Here is a 22,788-nt window from a genome sequence, read left to right as displayed (position 1 = left end):
GAACCCTAATGAAAATGTCCCAGGTTTATCACATCTACTCATTTTTAATATACTGCATTTCAAATAGACATTTCAAACTTCATTTATCCACAACTGCATACCATATAGAACCAACTGGTCATTACGAGTATAGTTTAAAACATATTTTGAGGATAAACAACTAATCCTGGGTCTGTGTGTATGTGTGTGTCTGTGTGTGTGAAGTCCTGGACAGCTTCTTTCACTTGGGAGAAATCAAAAGAGACAAGGGATTTAAAAAAAAAAGTCAAGAAAAAGTAAAAATAACCCCCCTGCTGTGGCCCAGAAAGCATTGCATCTGCCTTATAAGGAGAATCTGCATGTAAACAGGCTGTCAGTCACGTACTGGGCAGCCTGCTTTGTTGTTATTGCTACTCGCTGCTCTACTGTGGAGACGCACTTCAGACGGTCTGAGTACGCGGACAGGCAGATATTTCTACCACTTTCTTTTATGACTACTGTGTTTTTCCGAGGATAAGATGATCATCCCGTTGGGCGAGCCGAGTTGCTCAAGTAGGAAATAGAACATATTAAGGAAAATTGATCATTCCACTGTTTAATTAACATATGATTTGTGAAACATTTCAAAAACAGTAAAAATGTGTTGTTTGAGCTACAAGTTAGAGTCTTTCTTTGCACAGACCTAACTTTGGCCTTTGTAAGACAAATTTACCCAGAGGGATAAAGGTGGTCTTTAAAAACTAAGCATTGATGTAATTCCATAATACAATATCAAGAAATATTAAGGTTAAAAAAAAGACTAGTTGAAAGGTCATCTGTCTCCAGAGGGATGAAGATTTTTGGGAAGACATCTCATCAGGTCCCTTTGTTTGCTCTTTAGCTGTGCTAGTGGTGAGGCTCTATGCATGGCAGTGTTATCTCAGCAGCTATTTCATGGATTGCAGTGAGATAGTCATGGTCGCCACAGGATGAATTTCCTCAAGCATTGCCATTAGGTTCACATTTGTGGTCTTATTCAAACTAGTGTAATATTGTGTAATTGCATTCAAAATGTGTCATATTTAGGTGAAAAAACATGTTGCATTACTTAAAAGTGCAACTGGACTATACTGTACATAGTTAAACACATTAGATATTAGAAATCTGAATTAGCTTAATGACCATTTTGTAAAGGCCTGGTCACACCAGCACATAGAAAAAAGACATTTGAACTTTGGTGAACTCTGACGTGCAAAGTCAAGGGATTGACTAAAAGCTGTCTCAGGGAATGAAGAAGTTGATAGGAATTATAGAGGAAGCTATTGTAGCCAATTTACTGTGACGCACCATCTAGTTTCATTTAACCCCCCCCACTCCCCCCGTCAAAGTGCCTGCTCCACAAAGGAGGAGTTGTTTGGCCGAGGACTGACTGGATAAATCTTGAACGGGAATGTCATCACCAGCACTGTGTTGCCCTCGAGCAAGGCCTTCAAGCCTGTGAGGAGCTGTCCATTAGGAGGCCATCAGATCAGACTGCAGCTGTACTGGGCTGCCTCCAGGTGTGAAAGTGTGCAAGTGTGCAAGTGTGAACACAGCAATAAACCCAAGGAATCTGAGAAACTGAGAGCATAACTTTGAGTTGAACTTCCCCTACAATGTAAAAAAAAAAAAAGGAAATCTATTGGCTGTGTGATCATCCCTGTCTGTTACATAAAATCTTACTCAAGTGGTGATAAATATGTGTCTGATGGACTATAAGTGTCTCAGTGATCTGTTTTTATCACCATCACCTTCTTATTCATCCCCATGAGCACACTGCTTTTATTTTCAGCTGAAAAATAATTATTTAAAAAATCTCCCACAAAAAAACTTTCCTTTTTCCTTTTTTTTTTTCTTCTCAGGAACAGTTCAGCTCTGCAGCCTTACATGGTGAAATGCCAGACTGCTCTGAGCTAAGACTAGAAAAAGAGGAAGATACAGAGGGAGAGAAACAACTTGACTGATACAGAAAACCACAGCAGGCCAGAGAAAACAGACAATGCTACTGCTGCGTGTTTGGAGAGTGAGAGAGTTCTTCTGTACTGGCCAAAGAGGTAGGCAAAGAGCATGTACATGAAAATCTAAACTTGTTCCGACCCCAGAGGATTTCTCTTGATAACATCTGGCACCACCTGGATGGAAGACATCCATGCTCCTCAGAGGATGAACCTTTTGCTTTCCTCTTCTGCCACACCTTGGCCAAAATGTCAGCTTCACATGTCATCATCTGAAAAGGAGATTGTCGAGAAGAACAACATGGTTAACATGTTTACATTGCTCTCGAAGAAAGATCTTTGGGGGTGACTTAACCCTGATCTGCCCCCTAGTGAATATATTTTTTTCTAATACTGCAGATACACAAAACGTATGCAGGTACAGAGCCACGTGTGTTATTGAATTTGTCGTTTTACACTTTGTATGGATCACACAAACAGGATATGTGTTAATGGGTGAACTTAAGAATTGGTGGTAGGCATATGTTTTACCTTTGCACTGAGCCAGGCTAGCTGTTTCCCCCCTTTTCTTATCTTTATGCTAAGCTAAGCTAAGCTAAGGTAAGATAAGGCAATTGCCACCTGGGTCCAGTTTCATAGTTACAGGCAGATCGAGGACAGTTTGTACGACACAATCATAAATTTTAGGTTGCACGTAGATGTCTGCACACAACCTCTGGGCTGTGCAGACGCAGGAAGAATGATTTAAGCTGCAGTCGTGCTGCACTTGTTACAAAAAGAGTTTGAGGAAAAGTCGACATTATGAATGTATAATAACTCTAAAGTATATTGTAAACAAACCAGAAATGTTTAGCTCTGCATGTCAGTTGTTATTTAACAGAAGGAAGTGTGGAGGAAATATTCACTAACAAAGGCCCTGTCCTAGCCCACCCTCCTCCCTTTTCATCCTACACAGAGCTGTAATATTGCATATTCATGTATTACATTGCAGCTGGTATAGAGAGAGATAGATAGATAGTTAGAGAGGGCATTTTAGGGGTGAACAGCGATGAAGGGAGGGTTTACCCCATCAGCTGTGTTTACTCTGGAGGACTTACTGCTTCTGTTGGCAGCTTCACACACATTCTCTCTCTCACTCCCTCTCTGTTCTCCAGATATAGCCAGCTATGTGGAGAAGCCTACAACTAGCTTTTTTTTTTTTTTTTTTTTTCCCCCAGAGGCCTCCATCTAAGAGCAGCGTTTATCTGATATGAGCTTCTGAAGCCCAGTACCGACCTGATAGGACAGTTCTCCTCTGAGTCCCACTCTAATGACATTCAAGTGTTTGTGAATTGAATTGGATAAAGATTGAATTTAGAAATAAACTATTTTTGAAACTCAGGCTCCCGGCAGTGTTGGGCAGGTTTATTGAACATTAATGGACAAAATGCTTTAGTGTGGGGCTTAATAATTAGTGCTGATATATATTAGAGTATATTATTTTTAATCAGGATAACCCAGTGGACCCAACATCTTAAAATTACATACCTAGCTCAGTTTTTAGCTCTGTTGAAACACTTTATTAATCCATCACTGAGCAAGGTTACACAAACATCCCCTGATGTAGCGATGGCTGCATCAGTATGCATACGAACGCACTGAACCTAATGTGATTACAAGCACGCTGCAATTGAAACACACACCACACACACCTTAATCTGATGATCTCATTTTAATGAGCAATTTATATTGTTAATATCTGCGATTGAGACACACGAAGGAATTCATTTTTCGAGTCAGCTGGAGGTGGGAGGTGCACGTTAGAGCGTGTGTGTGTGTGTGTGTGTTGAGGGGGAGTGAACATCATGCTTTATGTTTCAGGAGATATGATTATATTGTGATTGCTTACATTTCAGTCGAGTAGAGGAAGTTACAGAGCAGCAGCAGAAACAGCAGCAGTGATATGATTGTTCTGACGTGAGGGATGTGACTGACAGTGTTTACAGCCTGAAGGGGAGCGTGTCAGTCTGACTGATCAACAGCTGTCACGGAGAGAGTGAGGACGGCTCCTCAAAGGTCTTTGTTTCGTGTAGAGGTGCTTTTGTGAAATCATAATAACTCCAGCAGCCATCTTTTTTTTTTGATTACTATGTACATGTGGACTCTCAGAAGGCATCAGCTGTAGTTTATGGGAGCTATGCAGCAAACCTTTGATAGATATTGCTGTATAAGTGAGGTTACTTTTTCTACACTTAAACAATGCCTTGCTAACTTTCTTGTTGCGTTACCTCCAACATTTGCATTACTGGCGTCTACTGTTGGCAGGAAGTTGGTGATTGCACGCCTCACAATTTCCCTCCAGTGTCCTTTTATGTAGTGAGGAGGAAGGTGGAGATGTGGAGGTCGGGGTGGAGTGTGTTTCCTGTTAACACAGTCTTTCCCCCTTCTTTAACTACCTGTGGTTCCTTATGGCAAACTGAGGATTCTTCTGAGTTAAATCCTTTTTTAGAGAGCAAGCCAGTATCGTGGTTACACTGTACGTCCCGGAGACGCCCAGGTTTAATCCCATAACTCTATGCATCCAACCAACTGAAGTGCCTGCGAGAAAGAGAGGCACTGAATCGCTCCCAGCTGTTGGGATGCTGCTCTGCTCTGCTCTGCTCAGAAGGTGACAAAGAGTTTCATCCTCAGGGATCAAAAGTCCCACAGGAAACCAAAGGAAGTCTCCCCAGCTACTGAGCACTGCCCCAGCTGCTCCCAGTGTAAAATAACACAAATCTAATGCCCCCTGTTTACCAAAATAAACATTTGAAATACAGAGCAGCCGCCCTCTGTCATTCTGATCTAAAATCAAAAATGCAGCACACCCACTCTGAGGCATCCACCTGTCACATCTCCTAAAATAATCCACAAAGCCAGCACACCTCATCTGTCTAGCTAAATAAATCGAAGGCACCCAACCCACTAAATATGAAACACCACAGATCCAACAGGGACAATAGTTGGCATCGTTCGGTCATTTCAAATCCAGCACACCTGATGTTGAACCTGAACGGCCTCTAACCCAGTCTACTGATGTACCACAGTATCCAAAAGTAACCACACCAAGCTACTGTTGTAACACTAATCCACTGCACCCCATCATAGCATATGAATCATACTTCTTCAATAAAAGCACATAAAACAAAAGCAGCCAAGCCTCCACACATGAAACCACACAAATCCGCAGCACCTGATCTGCGTCGGCCTCCGCCACGTCGCCAAAATAATCACTCAAATCCAGTGTCTCCAAAGGACGGCGTTCCCTAGAGATGCCCGCAACAATCACTCAAATTCGGAATGCCCCGGGACGCTCAGCCTCCAAAAATAACACAAATGGCGTGCTGGATTTTTGGACTCACTTGTCATTCCTCCAAAAATAGAAACCCAAATCAACTGAGGCCAATCTACCGTGAGATCAGAGCTGCAATAGGCGTATGTCAATTTTGGTTTTGTACAAAATGCTTTTACTATGATTCTTCTGGATGGAGTCTATGTGAGCTAGAGAGAAATGAATTTGTTTTCACTTTTGAGGAAAGTGATACCGTGAGTAGAAAAATATCTCCAGTAGTGATGAATGAATCTAAACATGTAAACAAAACTAAAAGCAGCAGAGAGACATTCCTGACTCTAACCCCTCATTAACCTTCAGCCTCAGACAACAATGTTCAACTCCAGTTGATTTTTCAGTATCAGGAGATATCAGTTTGCTTTTATGATTTCCACTCACATGGAAAACCAGTTAGTATTTCTAACATTAATATTGTCAGCTAAAGGCTTTTCTTATGAACTATTTTTTGTGATTATAAACAAGACAGATATATGAATTTTGACAGAGCTAAGCAACCTGGCCCCATCTCCTTCTAGTCTTCAATACAAGACAGAAAATTAATATTGATCTTTACATATTCACTTAACACCTTTCTTAATTTAAAGATTCTATAATGAGTGGTTTTGAGTATTACTAAACAATATCGCAGTGAGCAGGAACCCTTTTCTGGCTGCGAAGTCCTGAGGGGATTACAGGCGGTATGTTGCAGCTAGTGCAGGCCACTAAATACATAACTAAATGCTCTTATCATTGGCTGTCATTAGAGCACAGTGGGCATTCTTTCCATTGATACAGAATTGTGTCATCACATCGAGTCTATAAACAGATCCTCTGTTCACAAAGACGACCTCAAGAGTCCAACAGGCTGTACTGAGCTGTTCTCTGGTGAGGCCTGTGAAGCATTTCAGTGTAATTAAGATGCAGCAGTGCAGGTCGACAACAGCGACGGCCTGTGACTCTGTGAATCCATATACACCTCTATACTCTTTGCTACTGTTAATACAAATAGTTTTTGTATTAACAGTAGGCAGATTATCATGAGGTTGACTCCCGAACCCGTAGTCAACATGCCGGCTCGCTAATGCTTCATTCACACCTCCCACACCAGGTGTGACCTGAATGCACAATGGCCACTGTGGGAATAATGTGTTACATATACACACATATAAAATGCATCTTATATGTGTTATGTGATTTTTATTATATGAAGTAATTGGACTAAAAATGGAAGCCTAAAATCGTTCATCTTGATGTGATTTTTGATTAAAATGAACGAAAGGAAAAAATCAGTTTTGAGCCATTTCTGCCTTCGTTATATAAACAGGCAGCAGAAAGCAGGAAAGAAGTTAGGGCAGAGAAATTGGGAATGACCATATTGTCTTTGCAGACAGGTGTAAACATATATTAACACCTCTTTGACACTAATGAGGTGAACATTGTCAGTTTGAAAAAAAATTGCATGTCTACTGATTTGCAGTAGAGCAGTTTCTACTTTTCTCCACAAATGAAGGTGTTTATTCTTTCTAATTTCAAGAAGATTACTGCATATGATTCACTCTTCATACATGTGTCTTGGAGAAAAGACATGATCTGTCTGAAAATTTTTAAAAAGTACATTAATACACAATAATGTATGAAAATTAAAGCGATCTCTACATATCTGTCACCTAAACACATATAGAGGAGCTCTTTGGTTCCACACTGAGGTCAGAGGTCGCGTCATCTAAAGGACAGAACCTCTGGAGCCTGTATGGCTTCAGGATCTGGCTGAAGGGTCCCTCAGCAGGACTTTGAATGATCTAGTTGAAGGACGGCCTCTAGGCACAAGAGTGAGAGCCATTTGGTTTGATGCAGTCTGGTTGAAATATCTGATTGGCTACAGCTATTTAGAGCATCCTGGTATGATGATTGACTGTTGTGGTTAGCATAGAGGGTTGTGATTGGATGCTGGTGTATCTAAAGGGTTTGTGCGGTGTCTTCGGTCTGATGTACAGACAAGTTGGACCGGAGCAGTGGAAAAATAACTGCTCTATTTATAAAGGCCCATTTAACAGAAGAGGGTCATCTGTGTGCCTCACAGGAACACAAACAGTCAGCCTGTCCTCCTGCTACCAAGAACTCATTCCATCACAAGATCAGATCAGGATTCATAACTACCTGCTTCCCCCTGTTTTACATGCTGTCACATAAAGCAGAGACGCCATAAATCAGCGTTTAAAAGCTTTACGTCTCAGGTTCCCAGAGCCAGCGTACGCAAATCCAACCAGACGCTGCTTTCATCTAAATCCTCATGCTTCAATAAAACACATTACACATAAACACAAGTAGTTTATGTTCCTAACATGTTGAAATTAAAAAAAAAAAAACTTGACTGGTGTCTATGTTCAAAGATGGGTGTGGTCTAGTAATGAGCGCTCAGTACCCGTGGGTCAGAGCATCAGTGTTTTGATGGATGTTGCAGCAGGTGTGATCCCAGGACAAGGTCGTCTCTAGTAGCCCTTTATTTCTGATGCTATTAAAGGTTTGTCTACATCTGTAATGTCTATTAACACAGCAGCGTAGAAACCGTAACACTGTCAACCTACTCCATTAAATGTGTCATTAATACGATAACAAAAATATTGATTACTCATTAAGGGAAGTGGCATAATTTACTGACATACTGCATATTTGTGTTTAGACATATAAACTGATATTTCATGCGGTTGTTGGTGGTTGTGGTGTCGTTGTTTTGGACTACATGCACATTAAATGTAATGATGCCACTCTGTGGACAACTGCAGGTGCTGTAGGAGTATCACTGTAGTGTACTGTGATGCTGTTGATTCAGTCTGCAGTAGTTAATGTTATTTATTTATATGTACAGGTCAGAGGGCAGACTATAGAGAGTATAATTTAAAATATATTTGACAAAGAAAAGCAGGAAATCCTCTTATTTGAGTGACTGGGATCAGAGAGTATATGCCATTGTGACTTTTAAAGAAACAAGCAGCAGTAAAGTGAAGGGGGTCACCCGCAATGACAGACCCACAGAGAGTCATCACCTGTCTGCAGTTCAGCTCACCTCTACAGGTCTCCCCAGCCTTTCAGCTCAGTGTGTGGGTGAAAACATTGTGAAATACAATGCAGCTTTTCCGCAGTTAAACAGTATTCAAGTGTTTTCTCATTATCCAGGATGTTGTAGGTCAGAGATCACACATTAAAGTTAAAGCGGTTTTGGTCACACCTGTGGTTGCTCTTGTTAAAAACAAGTGTGCTTCAATAATACAATAATTACAGTGAGGGCATCAAACACATCTGGTACAGCTACTGCGTCAGAGGAGCGACTGGTTATCTGTTTAAAGGCTGAGTGGATTCATCACCTCTTGCTGTTTTGAGTAAGAAAATAGTCAATATTTGCCTTCTTTTCATTGTGTTGTGAGCAAACACGGTCAATAATGATTTGATCAAACTCTGGAGATTTATTTTTGCTGTTTGTACAGATATATACTACAATGGAGGAGAAGCAACAATATCATAAACAGCCTAATTTAGCCACTTTTGTTGTGTTACGTATTTGTACCAATTCATTAGCAAGTGACACCAAATACAAACAGTGTATAGCTCTTATAGAATGAGCTGAATCCACTGTATTAGTGTTGATATTCATTTTATTGCAACTGCCAGCGGTGCATTTGCAGCCATCAAGCCAACAGTTTGTTGACATGTCTGTAGTAGTCTAATGTCAATATCTGTCAATCAGCTGCTACGTATTTACAGTTTATACAATACAAACATACAAACTCCCACACCTACAGGACTAGAAGGAACAAGTTCAAGGTACTAAAATTGAAACTGCAAGAAGAATAAAACTACTGGAGGATATGAAACAGAATAGAGACCCAGAGAGACTTCTGTAGCAGATATTTGGGTGTTTTTAAAGTATTAGAGAGAAAGAATTTCCTCCTCGTGTGTGTGAACAGTTATTTAAAGAAAGGTGTTAAACCACAAGTGAGAAGTGGTTCCTCATTGTCCAGTGTTTGGTTTACACAACTCCACAGGTAGTGTTTCTTCAAAACCTATTTGCAACTATGATGCTGAAAATAAGCATGTGCAGAGGTCATCTCTGTTTCCTGGTTAATACACATGATCGTCATCCTGGGAAGAGCCTCAATGTTTGCTTCATTTGCAGGTTAACTACTTCTCTCTTGAAGTTGGCACATGTGCAATATATAAACTGACTTCTCTCAACTCCAGAGATAGCAGTTCCTCTTAATGCTTAAAAAACAGTGACTCATGATTTAGCTACGCCCTCTCAAGTCTGTCCTTTCTCACTGCTGACATTCACATGCAAAGCTGCTCATGGAGCACTTAAATCTACTCACAGTTTGAATACTGCAGTATTTTTTTTTTCATCCTTGTGCTTTAGTTTTGAAGTCAATCGGACTTCAAAGCAAATTTATAAGTGAGAGTGCAAGTTGTGGTGTGCTTGGAGGCTGAGATGCTGCCTTGGAGGTGTGTGGAGGAGGATGGTAGCAGAGTAGCTGGTCTAGCACTAGGACCCAGCTGAGGGAAGAGTGTTAAAAGGGCTTGAAAGCTCACCTGGGTGAAGACATCCTGTGTTGAGTATGAGTTTTTGAATTGATGTGGGAGTCTTTTTAATATTGATTTCAAAATGCAAGCAATGTTAGACCCAGCTTATAATGGCAGATGAGAAATTTTGCATAAATATTTTAGTATAATGGTGTAGTATTCTATAATCTTCTTCTGTGGTGGGGGTGCCACACAGTATGCTTAAAGGGTAAGTTTGATGCTATTCCGTATTTTTTTATATGGTCAGAAAATCCCACTATAAGAACAAAACCAACAATGAACCATCAAATATTTTCAGTTCAATTATTTATTTATTTAACAACACATACACATCCTGTATATTATAAGGCTGATCTGTCTTATTCCTCTGTGCTATAGATCTCCAGTTTTGTGGAAACTTATCTGCCGTCACAAATATTCACTAGATCGCTAAATGTGTATTCATCCGCAGCTGAAAATTGTCCCCAATAAAAAAAAGTGCCATTTAAAGATTTACATTTTGAGTAGGAATGGAATACTGAGAATGACATCACCATTGAGGGTTAACACCACACAGACAACTGTGGGGACAGTTGTCTGTGGCTGTGGAGTATTTTCGTCAAATGACCCTGATGATGTGATGCAAATTTATAACGGAAACTAGTGTTTCGAGCTGTGGTGTGGAAGTTGAAGGAGGTGATAGGCGGGGAGGGGGTTCTGCGTTCCTTTGCATTATGGGAAATGTGGGCTCAAGTGTTTTTAGAGTTTGACCCATACTAGGGACTGAATGTAAGGATATTTGGCCTGTGTTAAATTACGTGGGTGACTTCACTTAAAAAAAAACAAACAAACTTGAAACTAGTTAGACGTGTGAAACTGATCATACTTCTGCTTATCAGTTAACATATCTCTGTAGCCACTTGTTCTGCTTTCTTTTTCAGTGTTAGATCTTTCTCGGGTCATGTCCAAGACTCTACTTACATTCCTTAATGTTCCAGTGTAACAAGCCTTGTGAAATGCAGATGTGGTGTTGGCTCATGATTAGAAACCACAAGCTGATGTTTATTCAAACTGCATGTGGGTTTATACATTTTCCCTCAATTCATGCAGTGGTAAAAATAGCAACACGCACAGAGGAAAACAAGGGCAACTGACCTATTTGTACAAATTATTTAAACAGAACACATTTTGGAACAACATCTGCCTTTATTATAGTCGGAGGGTAAAAGTGTGAGTGTTTATCTCTCGTGGGGATGCTGTTGTCCATAAAACTTTGTCATATGATGATAAAACCTTATTTCAAGCAAAACAAACAGCATATTGGTTTTTCTGAAATTAAAATTAAATTGCACTTATTTGTCAGAATATTATCACAGAAGTCTGAATTCTGGGCATTTCTTACTCAATTAGTCTCAATTATTTAACTTTCGTTTGACATTTGAGATGTTGTGGCTGCCAAAAACTCATTTGAATTCCTGTTTAGGTTATAGCAAGTGTATGAAAGAGTGCTGCAGGTTTAACAAGGTGGATTTAGATAGACAGACTTTGAAAATCCACTGTGAATTGAGAACGATGAGAGGACAAATGCTGGCAGCGAGAAAGTTTATAATTTCAGTTTGTAGGTTAAAAATCTATACAGTTCCAAAGGAAGTGGTTTCAAACAGATGTCAATGTATGAAATTTATGCTTTAAGATCTAAAGTTGAAGTTGGTGCTGACCTAAAAATGCAATTGTTTGGTATTTGTATTGGGATTATGTTGTGTTGTGATGATGGAGGCCATAGGTTATATTTTTAGTCAGTGAGGGAATAAAAGTAGAATAAGAAGCTCACTTCACTCACTTTGTTCTAAATATGGAGTAGATAGGGCCTCTTGGATCACTTCCTTTAAAAACCATAAACATGCACACGCAATACACAAAGGAGGTGATCTACTGCTCTGACAGGAAATAACTTTGAAAATGGAAAGCGGCTGTTCATCTTTTCTGCTCAGTATGGTGAGGATGACGATGACGATGGTTGCTGTCTGTAAAATAACTCTGCTTCTGCTCTGCTGCTCCGTTGTCTTCTGCAAAGGTACTGTACCATTAAACAATTACGCTCCTCACTCTTGTGAAGTCGTAGGATATTATAAATGAGGGATTTCAGGATTTTAGTGCAGTAGATTAGATGTTTTAGGGTTCTCTGTTGGCATCAGATCTCAAACTTATTGGTGCTTTACATGAGGTTTTTAAAAGCAAATCCTCTTAAAGAATATATTTGTTTATAAAAATCATGTTTGATAACTGATTGACTCATAAAGTACTTTTCACATTTTCTTTTAATGTACTTTTTATCTTAACTTTGACATGAGTCTAATGATTCTTTCTGTTTTAACCCCAAGTATTTGTTCGGTTCTGTTGCTAGAAATCATGAATTAATGCCATCGTTTTCAGATGGGTTTTGTGCATTTTTTTTTTTCTCCCAGGCTGCTACTGGTCTACATTTCAGTTTTCAAGCAGAAAACAAATGTTAAAAATGCAAAAAATATACAGTAAGTTACATAAGATTAACAATTTTAACATTCAAAAGAACTTAAAATGTGATTTATTGACAAAAATTCACAAAAACTAAATAGACTAGCTCCGAATTAAAAGCTGCATCTAAATGAATGAAGTATTAAATGAATTAAACTCTGTGGCACGAAAGGGGAAATCAGCAAAAATGATCAGCCCTACGAATGCTGTAGCTAAAGTTTCTGAAATGGGCAGGGTTAAGAGTTCAGTCACCTCTGAAGTGGCCATCGAATGACTTGAGACAGTGTCTGTTGTGTGAAGAAACTGGTTTGCATCCGTGTGTGTGCACTGATCAAACTAACTTGTACTTGTACCTGCATAAATGTGTTTTCTATATTTGGTCCTCCGCTCGCATCCTTGTAGTTGTTACTTTAACAAAAAGAGTGCGCTGTGATTGTTGCGGGCGAATGCTAGTTGAAACCTCCTCCAGAAATACACCAGACATAGATCGTCCAGGCGCGAAAGCTACAGCCGGAACACGCTGCTGATGTGGTAACGCTGGTCTGCAGTGAGGTTGCAGAGGATGCACAGGAAGCTGAGCAAAAGTGTTTTCAGTACAGGTGACCTAAAGAGGCAGCAGTCGCACGACACAGAAAAGCAAAAATATGATTCAATAGAGGATGAAAAGAAAGAATTAATGTGTGACATAAAATTACATAAATAACAAAATATTAACAAAAGGTGCAAAATTATTTAATATACATAATGATTAGACTAAATTGAGTTTAGCTACAAATACATGTAAAACGTTTAGGGTAGAAAAACCTAAAAACGATCCATAAGTCCATATATTTTTAAAATTGTAAATCTTGGTCTCTCCTCTTAAATGTAAAAATGTGGTGGATTAAATTTGATTGTAAAACTAGTCGATTAAAATTATGAAATTAAATTTTTATCATTGCATATTCATTAAAGTTCACCTCACATATGCTCAACCAGTAAATATAACCATCACAAAGCAGAAGTAGATGATGACCAGGTTGAGGTTTTTATTGTTTCAGATTTTTAAATGTCAGAGTTGATGTTTCATAAACAGGTTGAAAATAAAGGCGTGAAGAGTTGGTGAATGCACAAGGCCTCCGCACTTTCGTCTGTCGCTTCCTGGAACTTGTTTGTTGGGTGGTTATAAGAGAACATAACTCACTTCATTTACCGATCAAGAATCAAGAATTTTAATGCTGTTGTAAAATGAAAGCAAACATCGTAATACAAGCATCTGTGAGTGGCTGACAGAAGTTTATTGTAATACATTTCTAAACTAGATGAACAGGAAATTAGGACAGGTGTTTAGAGGAAGCAGAGAGCAGTTATGGTTCCTGAGATCACAATTCATCTCAAAATACTCTTTTGCTGTAGTCAGAGCTCAGGTAACAAATAGTTTTTCTTGTTTTTAAGGTCATTATCCTGAGATAATAGTGCGACTTTCTCATTATTTCAAGAGATCAGCTTGTTCCTTTGTGATTAGAACTTTATTAAAAAATAATAAACAGTATTTGTAATAGTTCTGGGACTTCTCTTTCTATCAAAACTAAGAGGACTGAGTCCCAGAAACTGACTTGGTTAGACCAGAGGTATATCATCCTAAGCTAATAAGACATTTAAGTCATGATTACATAATCATATTCATTCCAGGTGACGGTGGGCTTAACCTAAATGTGAGTTATCTTGAGGGGGGTTACAATGGAAACCAGAGATGTCTAAAGTTCTGTTGAAGTAAGAAGCTGTTGCTCCTCTCCACCTCACCAACTTTTAGATGTCACAATTTTCATCATTTGACTTCCTCTCAGTTTGAGGTCACAAGTTGAGGCGAATAACGACATCCAAAGCCTAATTTTTTTGTTGTGGGTTTTGATGATACAAACGAACTGCTAGATGCGATCTTTAGAGGATGTAGGGTTCCGTTTCTGGCACTGATTTGCTTCTGACTGTTTTTTAAAAAAAAAAGCATATTCCTCCGTGAGAACCATAAACTAAAAGCACCGCATCACATCGTGGCGACTAAAAATGACATTTATATACTACTAGATGAATGTGGGTGGTAGACATTGCACCAGTTTGCCATCTTAATTCACACTTGTGGTTAGATTTAGGCAACAGAACCGGAATATTTCATTAAAACAGTTAACCAAGCCACGTTTCTAATGTAGAGAAGTTTATTATCCAGCAGGTGAAGTTGAGGGTTGATTTAAGCAGTAGGGTACCTGAGGGTGACTGAGAGGTCCGTTGGTTGACCCCACATTTTTGTAACTGCCACTGAAATGAAGACATGAACCCCATTTTGACGAATGACTCAAATTTAAATAGAAGTTAAACCCGAAGTTGTTTTCCATCATGTGGGAAAATATTAACGTTCTACCTCATGAGATGACAAACCATTAATTTCCTGTGGGTTACCTTCACAGAAAATGAAACTTAATCAAAGTTAGCATTCTACCAATAATTATTTTTGGCATTAAGGTTTTTTAATAAACCCAATGATTACTGAAAACATTTCATTCTTGGTTTGTGTGAAGTGATTTTTACATATTTGCAAAAAGAAAAAAAAAAAAGAAAAAAAACTTTAGCCCATTAAAATGAAGATTGGATATTTAGACAGATTTCAAATGTGAGTGTGTTTAGTGCATGGCTTTTCAGCAGTTTGTGGTCTGGACAGATACATCATCCATCCTCAGTGCACTCCGGCTCTGCAGCAAGGTGGAACAGTCTGTGAAATGAATCGGTCAGTTTTGATGTGACCGTCCAGAGCTTTCTCAGGGTTCCTCACTGTAAAATTTGCTGAGTCTGATTCTCCGTTGTATTTTTCTCACCTTTCTGTCTGTCCCAAAGACTCTCAGGATGCTCGTGAGAGATACATCACAGTCGGAGCGAACTTCACGGTGGCCCTTCACTACAAACTGAAGGGCACAGAAAAACTGAGATGGAAGTACAACACTGACATCCTCTTTAATGGAAAAGCAGATCAGTTTTCCGCAGGGAACAACAGGGATATTTCTGCAAATGGATCCCTGAAGCTGACAAATGTTAAGAAAAGCCAGGCAGGGACATACAGCCCCGAGGTTTACAATGCCCTTGGAAAAAGGGTAGACAACTTGACTGGCATACCTTTATATGTATTGGGTAGGTAACAACATTTTATAAGTAGATTTCCTCTGTTTATGTACCATGGCATGTCCTGTGGTTCACGCTCTTCATATCAGTGTTTAGTGTGTTGTGATGCATCAGACACTGCTACAGATGTGCAGTAATTAACATTACAGCATTACTGTAGGTTTCATTATCATGTCATTTGTTCACATCGCATCTGTTTTTATATGTTATTTGTCCCGACATGATCAGTCGAGAGTTTTTAAATGCTTCAAACAGTGGTCAATCTAATCAAATCTACTCTACACAGACCCTGTCCCCAAACCTAAAATGACGGTTAAATGTGAACAAACCAAAGTCCGCTTTGCCTGCACTGCTCAGGTGAGAACACATGTCCAATATGTTTAATTTACAAAAGCAGTGAGGGAGTAGGGAGTCGAGTTAGATGCTCACTGTATTTGTGAAGGTTTGGATTTCTGATCTATTATTTTATTATTTAAGTCAGGAAACCAAAGTCCAGCTTTACTTTGTCGATTTAGGCTGCTTTGAGAAACCTTTTTCAGAAATGACAAAGTAAAAGACAGGTCAAATAAAATATAATTATAAATATTTTTTCTTTCTTTCCATGAACAAGTCGAATGTTGATTTTGTTCGTCAGATTGTTTTTATTTGAGTTGGTGGTTGTAGCATGAGTGGCAGCTGATTATGGACCATTTTGGGCATTGCAGTTGAATACTCTTCCTCCATTAATGTTAAATGAAATTAATTATTAAAAGTACAGACTTAATATTACTTGTCCACGTCACCCACTGATGAAGACCATGAGATGTGGTCAAGATTTTTATTTTTTATTTTTTTTAATTTGTCAAACTACTATTTCTTAGATCAACATTCGATTTTTGCTCATGTTATTTTGATGCTTGAACTCTCCAACTGCACATGGCTTCCACGTAACAAGGGCACATTTTTCATTTTGTCTTATCAAAGTAAAAGCCCTGAGAAAGAGTCTGAAACTGCAAAAAATAAGTAAATAAATAAAAAATACAAGATTTGTATGTGATAGGGCATTTTTATTATATTTAAGGTTTTGATCTTCTCAGGATGAGCCTCTAATCCCTCTATTAATGACATTTTTACCCAGGGGATAAAGGATCTCAGCATTAAATGGCTTCAGGACAACACAGAGTTAAAAGGAGCAAAAAAGGACACATTGGTCCAAGACATCACAGAGGTGAAAGGTTCCATCAGTTGCCAAATCTCCAACCAAGCCAGCTCTATGACCAGTAACTCGGCTGCACGACCATGCCAAGGGTCTGGTGAGTATCATCCATTGGTTACAATAATAGCCACGTGTCTCTGGTCTGTAGTATAAATTGGGATGTTTATGTCACATATGATGGAAGTTACACAACCTGCAACTGATAGGACGGTATTGATCAGAGCTGCTCAGTATTAATCAGATAGTTTGAACCCATCAATCAGAATTTTAAGGAGACATTGTAATTTTACTTTTGACATCCTGTCTAGATTATTGTATCTATCAAATTATTTCGACATAAGATTTGATGCAGTGTTGCTTTCAAGCCTTCGGGTTGGATACGATACATCACGATTACTCAAAAGAAGTGGAGCATTTCCAAAAGTTAGAGTTCTTCACACTGAATGAACCTAGTTATTAAAATAACATGTTTTGTTGGGTTTTTCTTTTAACTTTAAATCAGTGCTTATTAAATCAATATTTATACAACGTGTTTCTTCTCCCTGTCTTTCCTCCTGAAAGGTGGTTTTCCTGAAAAAATAATGGGAATTAGTGTCTGGATTTTCGTGGGCGGTGGAGGAGGTATGTTTGCTCTCCTGTGTAGCTCCTCGGGTTGAGCATGTCAGCATCTTTTATCAGGTTGTACATAGTGATACATCCTTTTCACTCTGCATATCTCTCATCGCAGCACGTTGTATGTGGTTAAGTAGAAATACTGTGGAATTAAAAACATTTACTCGTCTGGAAGACACTTAATCCAAAGCAATTTACAAGTGAGGGACAATACTGAAGCTTTTACAAGTCTTCTGTAAATAATTCTTATTATTCATCCTCATCAGGTATTGTTCTGGTGCTGATAATCATCACCATTGTTTGCTGTGTCTGGGCCAAACGGAAAAAACGCATGCAACTGAAGGGTAAGATTATTTGTAATGTGTAAAAATATAAAATTGAAAATAAAAATTTGATGAAGGTAATCCAGCAGGTCTGACCTATCATCTGTGCTCATTTTCAGATGAGGAGGAGCTTCGCTTGGAGTGGGCCAATCCTCAGCAGCAGCAACAACAACAGCAGGAATGTCGTCAGCATAATCGTCCTCCCGGTCATCATCATCATCATCACGGTCATCATCAGCAGCAGCAGCCAGCCGGCCACACTGGTCCTCGCCAGCACCGCCCCAAACAGCAGCGACCCAGAGCCCCCGACCCCATCAGCGGTCAACCTCAGCCCAGCCCCAGGAGACCCGCACAGGTAGGAGGTTAAAGTGGAGCAAAGTGTGCGGAGGTTACATCTGTAGTAGCTGTTGTATGTCAGTTTGACTTAAGGATAATTCTGATTTATATTCATAGTTTTGGCCGTTTCTGATCCGACACTTATTGTTCCCTTCCCTTCAGACCCCCAGACCGGTTGTTAATGATGATGACGAGCAGCCTCCTCCTCTTCCTCAGCCCAGGAAGAAAGCCCCCAAAACACCAAGAATGTGAAGTGAAATGAGTGTCGGAGTTTCACCGAGTTTACTGAGATCTTTCTTCACTTTCTTCCCCCCGAATTCACTCATCCCCTCCCTTTTTCCTGCTCCACCGAAGGAGAGTAATTCATCGACACGCAGCAAGGAAAAGCAGAATTAAGTCACGTCACTCGGTTTCGGTGCTAAACGTCAGGATGTGATCAAGATGTGGTGAAAATCAATTTCGAACGAACTCTTTTTATCAAGTAATTTATAATCTCAAATTAAAAGGCGCTGAACTATGAATCTTCATAAGATTCGGTTAGGTGATACATGGTCACAAGATGGTCGAACTTGAACTGGCTCAGTGTATGTCTTTTGGTTTTTTAGTGAGCAGTTGCTGGTTGAAAAAAGTACAGAAGCATATTTCCCTGAATGTCATCCTGTTGTGTTGTTTTTTGGTTTTTTTTTTTGGTTTTTCTTTTATAGGTTGAGTGTGGTTTCCCCCTAGGTCACTGCAGAGCCTCTGATGTGTTTGATTTTCTACCCAATATTTCATTTCCAGTCAGGCTGCAGAAAAGAATGTCATCTGAAATGTTTTCATGGTGAGAGCCACAATACAAACTGTTTTTATGTACAATTGTGTGCATTTTTTTTTTATAATTCTCTTTTTTTTAAATTTATGTTTTGAATCAATACATTTTTTTTGATGTATTTAATGTACTACAGAGAAATTGGTCAGTTTACCAGACAAACTCTGTCACTTATGCTTTATTTTGGCAACTTGCTTTTCCCGCTCATGACACAGCCTTACCCTGAAAAGACAGGCAGGTCAACCCGGTTATAACAACGTAAATAAATGTCATGCATAAAATAATATAAAGAAAACATACTAGGAAAGGAAGTCATTCAAGCCTACATTCATCTTTAATTTATCTGTACCGTCTCTGCTGGGATATTTACATTGTGTGCATGGAAGTACTGAACTTTTAATGCGTAAATGTCTATTCAAACTATATGCAGTGAAGTTTTTAAATAAATGATTTGTTAAATGATAAATTATGGTGCGAGTTTTCCAATGAAGTGTAGTGTGTGTGGGTGGAAATGAGTGTTTCAAACTGCGTCATTTTCACTTCTGCAGCTGGTTGATTGTCAGGCGGAAGGCATTGAGCAACACAGGCAGGCGGTATATCCGTGTGTGTCTGTGTCTGTGTGTCAGTGACATATCCTGTGTCTTTTTTGCTGAAAATGTGTTTGTGGCTTTGAGTGTTGGTCGCACACATGCTGAGCTACTGCGGAGTGCAGCATTATCTTACCTTTCATTCTCTCTTGATATGTTGAGCTGTTGGCACAAAAGTGTTTAACAAGAGGTTCAGCAAATTAAAAGCAGGGAAGGTGAAGGTAAAATGCAAAAACCAGGGCATTATTCTACTGATTTATCATGTATGTTTTTTTTGTTGTTGTTTTTGCTTTGGCTCTTCTTATGTATTTTTCTTCTTATCTACCTCATTTGTTTCAGGATTAATGTGACTTGGCAGCTATAACACTGCAAGTTCCCATTGGGATTCATTAGCAAGGTACTCAGTAAAGGGAAGTGCTTTTAAATCATAGCTATTTATATCTGCCAATAATATGGATGGATGGATGGATGGATGGATGGATGGATGGATGGATGGATATTTAAAAAGGAAAGCTGCACCAGGTAAAAACACCCACTCAAGTGAAGAAGAAAGATTCTGTATTGATCCGTTGCATCCTTTAGATGGCGTTGCAGCTCTGTGTTGAAATTTGGTTTCAATTATTAACCTGAACTAAACTTTAATTTTCTCTTCCACTCATGTTGCATTTAGTATCTCCATGTATTTCATCCATTTCTCCCATTTCAAATGAGCTGCATGATCCTTTAGGAGTGAAAAGACCCTCAGTCTTCAGGCTAGTGAAACTCCTTGAAACGTAATTGCATTATCTCAAAAATACATCCTTAAAACAAACAATGAGAATAAAGGAGACACAGGATAAAGGAGAAGGAAACTGAAGAGGAGAGACTTTCTATTCGCAGTCATGTTTTAAGAAAAAAAATGACATCAGCCGATGTGTAAGGATGAAATCAACGAAGGACAATCCTGCATGTCTTTTATTCCCTTCCACTGCCCAAAACTCATTAGATTGTCTCTAAAGGGACTGAATGACTGCGCTCAGTCTTTTACACATGAGCAATACTTGTTTTAAAGCTGTAGGTGACGTGATGGTGAGAAAACTGTCCCAGGTTCCTTGTGCATTTTTTTTTAAGTTTAGTTTTTTGCTGAGGCCAGAAGATGGTGCTGCAGCTCCATCTTCTCACCAAATTGCCACCAAGTTGTCGGTTGAGATGAAATGTAAGATCAGACCAAACTCAATTAAGTTTCCAGTCAGTGTGCACATGTAGAGTTTAACATAACACGTGTTTCTTCGGCATTCTGTAACTTGAGATTTTACAGCTTTGAAGCAGCTTTGAATTAAAAATCTAAAGGTAGCTCAGCATCTTTATCTGATTTAGTTTCCTCGCTAGTGAAACCCAACTTTTAAAAAGTTATGTTAAAAAATGGCTGTATATTAAAAGTAGCAGTCAGATTTAACTCTATGTCTGTGAATTCTTCACTGTGTTGCTGCTATAATCTACTTATCTGTTTTTTATTAACTGTTTAGATGCAAATATCTAATTTATTTAAAGCAGTTCCTGCTTCTGATGTTGCTGCTGCTGCTACAACAACAAAGAATTACTGCTACAACTTCAAAAATTCAGGAATACCAAAACATTGTTTTTGTTCTGTTGGTTTGATGTTGGATTTTGACTTTGACTGTTGGTTTTACAGTTTTCTGACCATATCCCGAGCTGGTGCGTTATCGCTGTATTGTTTGCCAGCAGCTTTCGTGCTGTAAAAGAGTCTCAAGTGGAAAAGAGGTTTCAGGTTTAGCGGCTTATCGTCTAAAATGCATCATGTTTGAGGTGGCTGGCAGTGACTTGTTTGAAATAAAAGGCTGTTAGTCCATTAAAACCAGATCCAGTGCCAAGAACCCGTGACCTAGTTAATGGCTGATAGGAGAGTAGGACAGGAAGATAAGACTGTGTCCTCTGAGTGTGTGTGTGTGTGTTAGTTTGAACAGATGTTGTGTGACAACAGATGCTACCGTGTTGAGACCACATGCAGTAGTAGGCTACACACACACACAGGCTCCATTCCCTCACCGCCACACACACACGCGCGCTTTAAAAATAGGATAGTCAAATGTATCACTGTAGAACAACCCATGAAGTTTTAACCTTTGACCCTGAGGGTACAAACCCAAGCTTCTCACCTCCTCTCGACCTCCTCCATGCTGACCTTTGCCCTGCCCAGCCGGGCTGTGTAAATACACAGCGTGGGTCTGACCACAGGACGCTACCTGACAACGAGAATGAGGATGAGAATGAAAAACTTATTGGCACTGAACTGTGGTTTCATATACCTACCCCTGAAAAATGTTTAAATATTGTAACCATGTCATTTGTGTGGTTATCATTTATGTTGATATAAAAATAATCTATAATATTGTTATGAACTTTGGAGTGTGTCAATGCAAGCCCCCACCTCCTTCATCTCTTCTTCTATGGCGAATAAAAGGTGGGTGTCATTTTTTAGGCTTTTTTCAGGAATCTCTCTCTCTCTCTCTCTCTCTCTCCACCTGGGACCTCCTTCCCCCCCACCCCTCCTCCAGACCGTCACCTAACTTCCGGCCACTCTCTCTCTCTCTCTCTCTCTCTCTCTCTCTCTCTCTGTATCTGTCTTGCACCCCCCCTCATTCCCATGCACTCATCAAACCGGTTTCATGCCAGTGTGTGGACCGTGTAAACGCTCCCGTCTGGCTCCGTTTTGCAGGATTAGGAACCAAGGTGTGCGCCCGTTTCGCTGCGTGGCTCCGCCCGGTGTGCGGTGCGGACCGGCTGCACACAGCTGAGAGTTTTACTGGATTGACCGACAGCGGCGGGAGAGGACCGGTCTCACCCCCCCCCCCCCCACACACACACACACACAGGACAAAGGAAACGAGAGGAAATTAAAGGGGAAAAAGAGAAGAGTGGCGGAAGAGAGGGATGAAGATGGATAACCGCCTCCTCACCCTCGTCTTTGGGCTTTTAATGCTCGGTAAGAGACGTCTCTCTGCTTGGCTATTGGTGGCTAATTAACTCCGGTATGTGCCGCTGTTCTCCAGCGAGGAGATCCCGATGTTAAACCCGGTTGAGAAATCTCTCAATTAAGCGTTTGCTCGCTTGTGGGCAAATGTATATGTCTTTTTTTAAGTTAAATTAAAAAATATTCTGTATCGTTAACATCCATTAGGTCGATCGGCGTGTATCCAGTCTATTTTGTAGCACTTAATTTCATTTCATTTTCAACTTTTTCAACTGGTTCATACTGCTAGCTGTAGCTACCCGCTGTGTATTGTGACGGTAGAAGTTCGGCAGTGCAACAAGCGATCAGATCAGACAAGTGTAATTTTAAGTGAAAAAGAAGTGTCTTTTTGTGTATTGTATCATGCCGAACTGAAGAGTTGATCCAAGACATTGGAAGGATTT

The 22,788-nt window shown here is 39.6% G+C and overlaps 2 protein-coding genes across 3 annotated transcripts in view; both read left to right on the top strand.

Moving 5' to 3' along the window:
- The window catches only part of LOC139609535 (T-cell surface antigen CD2-like), a 28,892-nt gene extending 9,612 nt beyond the window's left edge, over positions 1-19,280 (top strand). The window contains exons 3-10 of one of the 2 annotated variants that reach the window (XM_071464266.1): positions 1,860-2,051; positions 15,232-15,522; positions 15,800-15,870; positions 16,631-16,805; positions 17,270-17,329; positions 17,587-17,664; positions 17,763-17,998; positions 18,142-19,280. In XM_071464266.1, coding sequence (XP_071320367.1) covers positions 1,997-2,051; positions 15,232-15,522; positions 15,800-15,870; positions 16,631-16,805; positions 17,270-17,329; positions 17,587-17,664; positions 17,763-17,998; positions 18,142-18,231 — 1,056 coding nt within the window. In that variant the 5' untranslated portion in view covers positions 1,860-1,996 and the 3' untranslated portion in view covers positions 18,232-19,280. Of the gene's footprint in view, positions 1-1,859; positions 2,052-11,744; positions 11,927-15,231; positions 15,523-15,799; positions 15,871-16,630; positions 16,806-17,269; positions 17,330-17,586; positions 17,665-17,762; positions 17,999-18,141 lie in introns of those variants that run through there. The other variant, XM_071464265.1, reaches the window with a different exon arrangement.
- A 2,729-nt stretch (positions 19,281-22,009) lies between these two features.
- ptgfrnb (prostaglandin F2 receptor inhibitor b) overlaps positions 22,010-22,788 on the top strand; it is a 55,273-nt gene continuing 54,494 nt past the window's right edge. The window contains exon 1 of the mRNA XM_071464701.1: positions 22,010-22,357. Within this exon, the coding sequence (XP_071320802.1) occupies positions 22,306-22,357 (52 nt within the window). The 5' untranslated portion in view covers positions 22,010-22,305. The remainder of the gene's footprint in view (positions 22,358-22,788) is intronic.

Source organism: Trachinotus anak, unplaced genomic scaffold (assembly GCF_046630095.1).
Source record: "Trachinotus anak isolate AG129_WGS33_773 ecotype Australia unplaced genomic scaffold, CSIRO_AGI_Tana_v1 ptg000026l, whole genome shotgun sequence".
Taxonomy (NCBI): Eukaryota; Metazoa; Chordata; class Actinopteri; order Carangiformes; family Carangidae; genus Trachinotus; species Trachinotus anak.
Note: the sequence above shows the minus strand (reverse complement) of the source record. Positions and strands in the feature narration are given on the sequence as shown.